This window comes from Mus pahari, chromosome 19 (assembly GCF_900095145.1).
Source record: "Mus pahari chromosome 19, PAHARI_EIJ_v1.1, whole genome shotgun sequence".
In the NCBI taxonomy this organism is placed as follows: Eukaryota; Metazoa; Chordata; class Mammalia; order Rodentia; family Muridae; genus Mus; species Mus pahari.
The window spans coordinates 84,739,277-84,751,617 of NC_034608.1; the positions used below are offsets into that span (position 1 = coordinate 84,739,277).

Below are 12,341 nucleotides of genomic sequence, written 5' to 3' on the forward strand. Positions count from 1 at the left end.
TTGCCAGAGCCTCTCTTACACCTCCATGCCTGGCTTTCCCTGACCTCCTCCCCCACCTCCTCCTCTTCCTCCTCCTCTTCTACCTCCTTCTATTCCTCCACCACCACCACCACCACCTCCTCCTCCTCCTCCTTAACAAGGTCTTTGTGTAACCCTAGTTGTCCTGGAACTCTGTACAAAATAAGGTCCTATGTAGCCCAGGCAGGCCTTAAATTCCTACTGTAGCCCAAGGTAACTTTACCTTCCTCAATTAGTTTTTTTAAGATAAGTTTTCTCATAGTAGCTCTGGCTGTCCTGGAACTCACTACATAGACCAGGCTGGCCTCAAACTTAACAGAAATCCGCCTGCCTCTCCTCCCAAGTGCTGAGATTAAAGGCGTGCGCCACCACAGAAGCACCAAATGAGGCTTCAAGCACATGAGCCTCCTACCTCTGCCTCTTACCTCATGCGTGTCTTACCAGCATGTACCACCACAACCAGCCCAAAGATGACTTTAAATTCCTAGCCCCACCTCAGCCTCTCTGGTGTTGAAATGACTAGCCTCCCTTTTATGGGGTGCTGGGGATGGAACCCAGAAGCGCAGGCATGATAGGGGATCCCTTCTCCAACTGAGCTTCAGCTTAGCCTCCAGCTAACACATGGCCTGGGGATAGGCCAGGCTCCTTCAAGCCTGCCTGCCTCTGCTGAGATTAGAGACCATAGCTCCAAACCCCTTCCCTTTTTTCCTTCTCATCCTAGGCTGACCTCGAACCTGCAGAAGATAACTTTAAACTGCTGATTCTCTCCTTTCCCCCTCCAGAATACTTGAGAGTAACAGTTGTGTGTCACTACCATAAAATGAAGTGGGTTGTGGGGTGGCAGGGAGGCTAGTGGACTTGAGTCTTTCCTGTGCTGGCAGGAGCTGGAAGACTTGACTAAGGAGCTTGGTGGACCATCTTAGTTTACCCTTCTGCTCACTGGACTCCTATGTCACGGGACTCCTATGTGGCAGCAGGCCTGTCATCCCAGGTGTGGAGTACCAGCTCAGTCCAGTGAAACTAGTCAACTTAGTCCTCGTGGGTGAGAGGTTGGATGGGTCACTATTACAGTGCTCTCAATTCCCTGTGCTGGGAGGGGGCTGCCCCACCCCCACTACCGTGCTGTGCGCGCGCACGCGCGCGCAGCACCTTTAATGCCCCACGCGCCCTCCTCTGCTTGCAGGCAGACGCCCGGATTGCGCGACCGGCAGGACCAGCTGGCCCGACCGCTGTGCGCGTGCGCAGTTGGGGAAGCGCACTGGCCGCTCAGCGGGGGCCACGACCAGGATGGTGAGTGCCACGCTGCACTGCTTTTCGAATCTCACATTTGTCTCTGTCTCTCTTCTCTCTGCCTCTCTCCGCCCTCTTTTCCTCTTGCCTCCTCTTTCTCTTTCTTTGGCACTTTCCCTTTCTCTGCCTCTTCAATGTCTCCCCCATGTTTGGGGGGGGGGGGAGAAGAGCGCTCACTTACTCTTTTTCCGTGTCTCTCCCCACTAGTCTCTCCTTCCTCTACCTCCGAGTCTCTGCATCTCTGATTCTACACCTCTATTTTGGCGTCTTTGGGCCACTGTCTCATAGTCTCTGTGTCTCTGTTTATGAGTCTCTGTCTCTGCGTCTCTATCTCTGGGTCTCTGTGTCTCTGCGTCTCTGAGTGTATCTTTGCGTCTCTGTCTCCGAGTCTCTGGGTCTCTGTCTTTGCGTCTGTCTCCGGGTGTCTGTCTCTGGGTCTCTATCGCTGCATCTCTTCCTCTGAGTATCTGTTCCTGTGTCTCTGTCTCTGGGTCTCGCTCCCTCTATCTCTCCTGGCCTGGCTCAGTAGCCCGTTGCCCCCCACCTCTCCTATCCTGTCCCTCTATCCCCAACCCCCGCTCGTTCTGCCGGGCTTGCTGCAGTCTCCTGGCGCGCGGATAACCTTGCGGCCCCGGTCTGCGCTGCTGCTCCCCCTCCCGTGCGCTCCCATAACGGGGGCAGGGACTTAGGGAAGGCAAAAGAAATCACCTGACCCTCTGTCAGCTCCACGGTTGATGCACGCCTGAGACCCCTTTGGGGAGGGCTGGCAGAGCTAGGGGCTGTTGGGGCAGTACAGCTGGAAGCAGCTCCTGTACCCGCAGGCGTGTGCTCCAGGAGCCCTCAGTCACCGCGCACTCTGGGCCGTGGCCTGGGGACTCCTGCTGCTGGTCCCCGTGCTCGCAGGGGCGCAGCGTGGCAGGAAGAAAGTCGTGCACGTGCTGGGTGAGTTTTGTGGGAAGCTCTGGTCATCCTCTTCAATCTCCAATATACGCACGCGCGCGCGCGCGCACACACACACACACACACACACACACACAGAGCGATGGCCTAGAGTGAACGACGGGAGTGGGATGGGGTGGCGGATTGCCATGGTCCCCTACATTCAATCTCCTCTGAGCTCCTTTCCCATCCTAGACCTACATCCTCTCCCTGTGGGACCCTACCGCCCGCACCTTTGACCCCTGGTTGGTCGCCCCGCAGAGGGCGAGTCCGGTTCCGTGGTGGTGCAGACGGCGCCGGGGCAGGTGGTGAGCCACCGCGGTGGTACCATTGTCTTACCCTGCCGTTACCACTACGAGGCGGCCGCCCACGGTCACGACGGCGTCCGCCTCAAGTGGACGAAGGTGGTAGACCCTTTGGCTTTCGCCGATGTCTTCGTGGCTCTGGGTCCCCAGCATCGAGCCTTTGGTCCCTACCGAGGGCGGGCCGAACTGCAGAATGACGGACCTGGGGATGCCTCCCTGGTCCTCCGAAATGTCACCCTTCAGGACTACGGGCGCTACGAGTGCGAGGTCACCAATGAGCTGGAGGATGACGTCGGCATGGTCAAGCTGGATCTGGAAGGTGACCACAGCATGGGCAGAGAAAAAGGGGGACAGTGAGGGGCAAACTGAATGAGGTTGTTTCGGTAGAGATTTTGTCCGGCAGGGGAATAGCTCATTTAAAAATTACAGCTCTTATTTAATGTATGTGTATACTAATGTATGCCTGTGGTTAAAGCCAGAAGAGGCCTCTCTTCCCCTGGAGTTGGAGTTACAGGTGGTTGAGAGCTGCCTGGTGTCGGTGTGGGGAACAGAACTCTTTTTGGCTGGTGAGAAACAAGGAAGAAAGAGGTCCCCCCCCCCATTTTTTTCTTCCCTTCTAGACAAGGTCTCACCATGTAGCCCCGGCTGTCTTGGAACCCACTGCATAAACCATGCTAGCCTTTATTGGAATAATCTTTTGGTGCACTGTGTTAAGGCCTGCTTAAGGCACCTTCTGATTAATTTAATAAAATCTCAACAAGCCTTGAATTTGCAGCAATCAGCATACCTCACAAGTGAAGGTGTCAATGGTGAGGCCGTCCCTGTCCTGAAGAAAGTGTTTTAAACCGCTAAGCCATCTCTCCAGCACTAACTCTATGACTAAGACAAGGTTTAATGGACCTTGACTTTGAACTCTTGAGCTTTAAAGAAAAAAGTTATTGAATTTTGGTGTGTGCACTTCTGTGTGTGTTTATGAGTGCACACATGCCACGGTGCTTGAATTGAAGCTCACAAAGAATTTGCAGAATGGATTCTCTCCTGGAATAGAACTCAATTTGTCAGGCTTGGTGGCAAATGCCATTACCTTCAGAGCCATTCTATTGACACCTCTGAACATTTTAACAATGGCAAATTGTAGCTGTCTTCATTAGATGCTTTCTGTTTGCCAGCCACTTAGCTGAAGGGCTCTCTGGAGCTTCTCATTTAATTTCCTCAAATCCCCAAGGTAGATGGCTATTAACCTAGAGATGAGCTCTGCTTCAAGAAGGGTATGGTGTTTCCCTGGGCATCTGTAGGTGAGGGGCGTGGCCAAGATTTGACATCCTGTCCATCAAAAGTCTAGGGCTTCACCCTAGCTGGTGTTTGCATCCTGTCCTGGATTGGGGGCCGGCATGAGATTCAGCCTAAACCCTGTCCTTCCTCACAGAAACACCCCAGAGTTGCACTGACTGAGTTTAGTGAGAAATAAATTTAGAGTTACAGACCCAGGCAGTTGGAAGGGAAACACTTTAAATAATACTGGCAAATCAGGGGGCTTGACCCCTGCCCAACTGTTTCAGGACCCGGGGTGTAGGAGTAATGCCCTAGGGACAGGTCTTTCCAGTTCAGTGATGAGTTGTCACAACATTGGGACAGAGGACATTAAGAGTTGAGGGTTTTGGGGGGGGTTGTTTTGTTTTGTTTTGGTTTGGTTTGGTTTTTGGTTTTTTCGAGACAGGGTTTCTCTGTGTAGCCCTGGCTGTCCTGGAACTCACTCTGTAGACCAGGCTGGCCTTGAACTCAGAAATCTGCCTGCCTCTGCCTCCCAAGTGCTGGGATTACAGGCATGCGCCACCACGCCCGGCAAGAGTTGAGTTTTGATAGATGAATTAAGCAGCTGGAGAAGGATAGCAAGAACATGAGTCTGTGACCATAGAAGAGTAGCCATGATTAAAATGTATTAAAGAGGAGGAGCACATAGTGGGCGTGAGAGGGCTAGAGAGAAAAGTGAACTGGAAGGTTCTGTTTCATGTAAGGTGTAGTAGAATCCAGTGTGGGAGTGGGGGTGGGGAACCCTGACAGACTCCCATTTGTCTTCGTCCACCCAGGGGTGGTCTTCCCCTATCACCCGCGCGGAGGTCGCTACAAGATGACTTTCGTAGAAGCGCAGCGTGCTTGTGCCGAACAGGATGGCATTTTGGCGTCCGCAGAGCAGCTGCATGCGGCCTGGCGCGACGGCCTGGACTGGTGTAATGCGGGATGGCTACGCGATGGCTCGGTGCAGTACCCAGTGAGCCACGCCCGGGAGCCTTGTGGCGGGACTGGGAGCACTGGGGCTGGTGGCGGCACCAACGGGGGCGTGCGCAACTATGGATATCGTCATAACGCCGAGGAACGCTACGATGCCTTCTGCTTCACATCCAACCTCCCAGGTGAGTTAAGCCTTTTCCGAAGAAGCGGGTCTCCAGCACTCATTTCCCGCCTTCTTGAAGGAGATCGGTCCCAAGGCCCTAGGCCCCACCCCTAAATACATAGGCTTCTCCCTGAAGGGGCCCCTCCCTCTCTCCTTCCTTTTAACCATTATGTCCTCTCCCTGGAAGGAGGCCCTCTCTCCTCCAGTTCAAAAGCTCTCTCCCTGGAGGGACACCTGCCCCACATGCACAGGCCTTGACCCATGGAGCCTGGCCCCATTCCTGAGTGCATAGTCCCAGTCCCCTAGAATGAGGTCCGCCCTAGGCGCACATGCCCCGCCCCTTAGGGAGAAACCCGCCCCAAGTGCCTGGTCTCCAACCCTTTGAGGAAGACTGGCCCTAACCGCCTAACCCTAGGGCCTGGCAGGTGGAGAGAAATCTGTCTCAGAAACATAGACCCCATCCCTCAGGGTATAGGCTCCTTCTCTCTCGAGGAAAGACTTCCTCCATGGGCTCCGCCCCAAGAGATAGGCACATTTTAAGCTCAAAGCCCCCCCATCCCCGCCTTCCCGAGGAAGACTTGTCCCGAAAGATATAGAGCCTACACCCACCGTGGTTGAAGGTCCGTTTCAAGAGTGTGGACCCTGCCCACAAGAACACAAGAAGCCGGGCATGGTGGCGCACGCCTGTAATCCCAGCACTCGGGAGGCAGAGGCAGGTGGATTTCTGAGTTCGAGGCCAGCCTGGTCTACTAAGTGAGTTCCAGGAAAGCCAGGGTTACACAGAGAAACCCTGTCTCAAAAAAAACAAAAACAAAAACAAAAAACAAGAACTACAACACACACACACACACACACACACAAACCCACAAGAACACAGATCCTATGCCTAAGAATATAGACACTAGCTAAGGCATAAGGACACTAGCGAAAACCTTCCCCAAACATAGGTCGCACCCCAAATAGGAATCCTGCTCAATGGACAGAGATCTCCCTGAAGTGCATAGACCCTCCCTCCAAGACCATTGTCCCCACCACCACCACCAAAGTGAGCAGGCCCTGCGCCTCTGCCTTGCTCTCCGCTTTCCAGTGCTGCCACCGGGGGGCAGTGATAAGCCACATGGTACCCGCATCGCACTGGCGGTCCCAGGTTGCAGTGAATGGGATGGACTAGGCTCAGGAAGCCCTAGGATGCTGGAACCTGGCGGGCCCTTTCCTGGTCGGGGTCTAACACACTCTCGGGTCCCACAGGCCGCGTGTTTTTCCTGAAGCCGCTGCGACCTGTGGCCTTGGCCGGGGCGGTGCGCGCGTGCGCGGCGCGGGGTGCCACAGTGGCCAAGGTCGGGCAGCTGTTCGCTGCGTGGAAGCTGCAGCTGTTGGACCGCTGCACTGCAGGATGGCTGGCGGATGGCAGCGCGCGCTATCCCATCGTGAATCCGCGAACTCGCTGCGGAGGTCCTCGGCCCGGCGTGCGCAGCCTCGGTTTCCCTGACGCCTCCCGACGTCTCTTCGGTGTCTACTGCTACCGCGCTCCAGGTGCCCCAGATCCGGCTCCAGGCGGCTGGGGCTGGGGCTGGGCCGGCGGAGGAGGTTGGGCTGGAGGGTCGAGGGATCCGGCTGCCTGGACCCCGCTGCGTGTCTAGATCTGGGAGGATGCGTGTTTGGGGGTGTTTGTGGCTGATCCAGTGGCCTCATGCACCCCTGGATACCGACCACGTCTCAGAGTCTCAGAGATTCCTTGGACATATGACACACACCCCTGCGGTGCACTGCAGACTGATCTAACTATCTGTGGTCTTTGGACATTGACCACACCTAAGGTCTCCTGGATAAGCGACCTACCCCTGCGGTGAGCTGCAGGCTGACCCACTTGTGGTCCTTGGTCGCTGACTGTTGCCCTCTGAGGATCCCCTTTGGACAGTGGATGTCTCATCTTTCTGACTTTGCCTCTCCCTAACCCCCGGAACCCCAGTAGATCAGCAAGACTATGGTTCCCTAAAGATGAGCCACCCTTCTATGGCCTTCTGAAAAACAGGTGGACACCCCCCCTCAGTCACCTGGAGGCTGGACCCCCAGGATTAACTGGAGACCTGCCCCTAATCCTTCTGCATTTCCTGGGAGCTGGAAAACTGGTCTTGGACAGTCAGCTGTACACTGCTCCCGTCACCTGGTGAAGAAACAGAAAAACGGCAGATCACAAGGAGATCGTGCCCTGTACAGGACAGACCCAACACCTCTGGCGTCGCGAGAGTGTCCTCAGCTGGCTCCAGGAATTATCAAGCGGCCATGCCTATCCCTCAGGTTTTTCCTCTGGCCAGAGAGTAGACTCACTTGAATGTCCCGTCCCCGGGCTCCTTGGGGAATGTCACCAGAGAGGTTATTCCCTCAGGCCAGAAACCCCTAAATATCTGACTTGCAGAGACAAGCTGCTCGGCTTCTTAAGGTCACACAGGCCACCAGTGCAGCCTTACCAGGCTCACCGGCTATACCCACGGAAATGGCACATTCTGCCTTCCTCTGTAACCATGGTTGCTACACTTTTCCTTTCTTACTGGCCTAAAGCCTAGACACCTATGACTTCATTCTTGTCTGTCCTTGCCCTGGGGACCACTGTGGAGATGGTCTTCCCCACTGAGTATCCTCAGGGTAACCCAACATTCAGTTCTCCAGGCCTCTCCACAGAAACAGCTGTCCCTTTCCCAAAATGCAGCTTCTGTTTCTCTCTGTTGCCCAAGCCCCGCCCCTAGACAGTTTGAACTGGCGGACTGTTGCCATGGAGACCAAACCACTGGTGTCCAAGGTAACGGAATACCTGTCCCTTCAAGGCTTTCCCCTCCAGGGTCCCATCCTGTCCAACTGTTGCCATAGAGAACATCAGTGTCTCCATGACAACTGACCTGCAGCACTCAGGAACTTCTTGCTATGGGCAGAGTCCCTCTGACTGGCGCTGCCTGCTTTGTTCCTCAGGCGCCTGACAAATCCTTCTTCAGATGGGCCTAAGCAGGACTCTGCTTCAGGACTCATGCCATCCATTTGCATGCTAACTTTACTCCACCCAGCAGCTGAGCACGAACCGCCACTGCAACCCCCGCCAGCATTTTAAATGTTCTCCCTGCAGACAAGGAAACTGAGGCTGTGGTACTGCAAAGGCCAACCTTTCCTTCATGGAGATCGAGGAGGGCAGACTCTCCCTGAAACCACCACTTCTGAGGACCCATGTGTGTTCAAGGGTCAAGACCAACCCAAATGCAGGAGCCTCCAGGTGTCAGATGCTGCTGGGACCAGCAAGTACCCTTGCCCACACACCTTCCTGCCTGCCCCATCTGCCTCGGCTCACTCCACCCCTGTCTGGAAGCTAAGGGGCTGTGGGCTCCAGTCACACCTTTTGTTCTAACGTGTGCAACCAAAAACTTATCCAGGCTCTTCTCTGGGCTAGGATTGTTCTGAGGTCCCCAGCAGCAGCCTGCAGCCCAGGTTCAATAAACTTTGTTCTTTCTGGTGAGTGTGAAACAAGGCTGCAGGTCCCTGTCAGTGCAGTGGGCTTCTCGGTTCAAAAGCAGCTCTTCTCCCTTTCACTGCTCCAGGGCCCTGTGGGATCCTGTCTGACCTCCCCATGGGCCCTGGGGCATGTGTGCACACACATGAGTCATAGTAACATGGCATCTAAAAAACCTTAAGTAGGATCTGGCTGTAGAAATGAGGTAGCCATCTGTATTTTTATTTGTTTGCCTATTTATTTCATTTTTTTGAGACAGGGTTTCACTGTTTAGCCTTGACTGTCACGGAACTTGCTACATAGACCAGGCTTGGCCTTGAACTCAGTGATCTGCCTGCCTCAAGTGCTGAGATTAAAGGTGTAAGCCACCACTGCCTGGCCAATTTTTATTTATTTTTAAGTTTTTTTGTCAGTCTTTCGTGTGTGTCTGGTGCCCCTGGAGGCCTGCCGAAGGAGCTGGACCGCATTTGGAAGAGCAGCAAGGCGTCTTACTTAGTCAACTAAGCCACCTCTCTAGCCCCGAATTTTTGTTTGTAGACGTTATTCATTCACTGGTGTCTCGTGTGTGGGAGTGGGAGTGTATACAGGACAAGTGGTCAGAGGACAGGAGCCAAGTCTCAGTGGTTGGCATCCATGCAGTCCTGGACCAACCAAGGTTACTCTGGGAAATGGGCCATACCATTATTGGCTGAGTTGCAAGGGATGACTCCACCCCCTTTGCTTTCATTTAATTAAAGTAGGAAATTTTACATGCAAAAGAGAAGTTGGACCCCACTTCAGGGATTGAAAATATTTATCTAGAAATTCAATCTCACCGGGATACATGTTATCCCTCTCCCCAATCCTCTCCCCCAAATAAAATTGGGGGGAGGGGAGCGGGTGCACACCTTTGTGGCTCTCTGAATTCAGAGCCAGTCTGGTCTACAGCGGTGGGTCTCCACCCCTTTTGGGGGTCACATCGGATCTCCTGCATATCAGAACTTTACATTACAATTCATAACAGCAGCAAAATGATAGTTATGAAGTAGCAATGAACTAATGTTATGGTTGAGGGTCGCCACACCGTGAAGAACCGTATCAGAGTCTGTGTTAGGATGCGTGATAGGATGCGTGATAGGATGCGTGAGGACCACTGCTCTACAGAGTAATTTCCCAGGCCAGTTAGGGTGATGTAGTGAGACGCCTGTCCTAGTCGGGGTTTCTATTCCTGCACAAACATCATGACCAAGAAGCAAGTTGGGGAGGAAAGGGTTTATTCAGCTTACATTTTCACATTGCTGTTGATCACCAAAGGAAGTCAGGACTAGAACTAAGCAGGTCAGAAAGCAGGAGCTGATGCAGAGGCCATGGAGAGATGTTTTTTTTTTTTTTTTAAAAGATTTATTTATTTATGTATTATATGTAAGTACACTGTAGCTGTCTTCGGACACTCCAGAAGAGGGAGTCAGATCTTGTTACAGATGGTTATGAGCCACCATGTGGTTGCTCGGATTTGAACTCCAGACCTTTGGAAGAGCAGTCGGGTGCTCTTACCCACTGAGCCATCTCACCAGCCCTGGAGGGATATTCTTTACTGGCTTGCTTCTCCTGGCTTGCTCAGCCTGCTCTCTTGTAAAACCCAAGACTACCAGCCCAGAGATGGCACCACCCACAAAGGGCCTCCCCCCTTGATCACTAATTGAGACAATGCCTTACAGCTGGATCTCATGGAGGCATTTCCCCATCTAAAGCTCCTTTCTCTGTGATAACTCCAGCTGTGTCAAGTTGACAGAAAACTAGCCAGTACAACACCCTTCCTCCCCAAGGACACCCTTGCCTTCTCCCACTCTGGTACATGCCTTTCATCACTAAGGCCGACTGGGACACACCTCCATTCTCTGTGCACCACTGTCCCCAGCTACAGATGACAGGGTTTTACATAGCTGGCAGAAGTCACTGCTGTTTTGATGGATGGCCACCCCAGAGCCTGGCAAAATGGTTCAATGGGTAAAGGCACTTGTCGCCGAGCCTGGTGACCTGAGTTTGATCGGTGGGACTCCCACTCAGAAGGAGAGAGCTGACTCCCAGGCTGGCTTTGACTTCCACATCTGCACTGTGGCTCCTATGAGCATCTCTTTGTTGTTGATGGTGGTGGTTGTCCCTTTGAGACAGGATCTCTCTGTGTAGCCTTAGCTGTCCTGGAACTCGATTTGTAAACCAGGCTAGCTTTGAACTCAGAGATCCACTTGGTTCTGCCTCCAGAGTGCTGGGATTAAAGTCATGTGCCACCACCCAGCTTGGTTCACACTTCTTATCCCACCACTCAGTAGGCTGAGATAGAAAGATTGCTGTGAGCTCACGCACAGCCTGAGCCACAGAGTAAGGCCAGCCATCAAAAGCTAGCTAATTCTCTGCACCTCTGGCAGGCAGCTCATAGCTGCACTTCTCCAGGGCATGTATCTGTCTTCCTCTCCTGTGTTCGTTTGTTTGTTGCCCAGGCTAGCCCTCCTGCCTCCACCTCTGCAGCACCGGGAGGAGGCATGTACAATGCTGCTCTGTTTCTTATCTGGAGGTGCGTGCACCTTGCTTGCTTTTCTCTCTGTGACTAGTTGCCCAACAACAAATTAGGGGAGGGGGTTATTAGACTCTGTCACAGTGGAAATGTCACGATGGCAGGGGCACTCAGGTCACACTGTACCCACAGGAAGGAAGCTGAGTGATGAATGCTGCCAGCCCTCTTGTTTTCTCCCTTTGTGTGTGTGTGTGTGTGTGTGTGTGTGTGTGTGTAACTTTATTTTGTGGGAGGAGGAGAGGACTCACTTCATGGTCCCCTTATGGTTCTATACTTCGACTATGTGGGTCTAGGGAACTGGACTAAAACCATCAGGCTTAGCTACAAGCACCTTCACTGGCAGAACCATCTTGCCAGCCCCTCTATGCTGATTTCAGATAAATCATGGGTTTTTTTCAGGATGACTTCAGTCTTTTCTTTGTCCAAAACTGTGGCCATGTCTTCCCTCCCAGTTCAATTCATGTTATTCCACCCACCGTGCCTGTCCTCTGTCATGCAGTGACTCCTGGGATCTGGTCCTGAGGCTGGTGCAGGAAGATCTTGAGTTCAAAGCCAGCCTGGGACACACAGTGATACTCTGGGAAAAAAAGAGGAAAAGGAAGGAAGGAAGGAAGGAAGGAAGGAAAGAAGGAAGGAAAGAAGGAAAGAAGGAAGGAAGGAAGAAGGAAGAAGGAAGAAAAAGAAAGAGAGAGAGGGAGAGAGAGAGAGAGAGAGAGAGAGAGAGAGAGAGAGAGAGAGAGAAAGAGAGAGAGAGAAAGAGAGAGCTAGTGAGTTCAAGGACAACCTGGACAAATTAATGGCATCTAAAAAGAAAGAGAGAGAGAGAGAGAGAGAGAGAGAGAGAGGATGCAAAGAGNAGAGAGAGAGAGAGAGAGAGAGAGAGAGAGAGAGAGAGAGAGAAAGAGAGAGAGAGAAAGAGAGAGAAAGAAGGAAAGAAAGAAGAAAGAGCAGAAAAGAAACCTTCCATTTCTCCTGCGGTGCCCTACTTTCCCTCTGACCCGGCACAGTGTGTGGCTCCTAATAAGGGATCAGGACCCATGGCTGTGGCTCACTTAGTGCAGTGTTTGTAGCTCAGTTCACAAAGTGCTCTCCTAGCACTCATAAAGTTCCCAGCACCCCATAAAACAAACCAGCAGTGTATAGGCAGAGGCACATAGATCACAGAGTTTCAGGCCAGCCTGGTCCAAATAGAGACACCCTGTCTCAAAAACAAAACAAATGAAAAACTGATCAGAAGTTCAAGATCATCCTCAGATGCATAGGGAATTCTGGGTCAGTCTGGGTTTATGTGAGTCATCACTCCAAAGAAATACAGGTTCTCAGTAAATAACCAGGCAAGTGAGTGGGTGAGGG

At 52.8% G+C, this 12,341-nt stretch overlaps 1 protein-coding gene across 1 annotated transcript; it reads left to right on the forward strand.

Moving 5' to 3' along the window:
- Nucleotides 1–1,271: 1,271 nt before the first annotated feature.
- Hapln4 (hyaluronan and proteoglycan link protein 4) lies at nt 1,272–8,719 on the forward strand. Its single transcript, XM_021219815.2, has 5 exons — nt 1,272–1,308; nt 2,130–2,250; nt 2,509–2,871; nt 4,640–4,963; nt 6,193–8,719. Exons 1-5 carry the CDS (start codon nt 1,306–1,308, stop codon nt 6,582–6,584), a joined length of 1,203 nt encoding a protein of 400 aa, XP_021075474.1. The 5' UTR covers nt 1,272–1,305; the 3' UTR covers nt 6,585–8,719.
- Nucleotides 8,720–12,341: the final 3,622 nt, after the last annotated feature.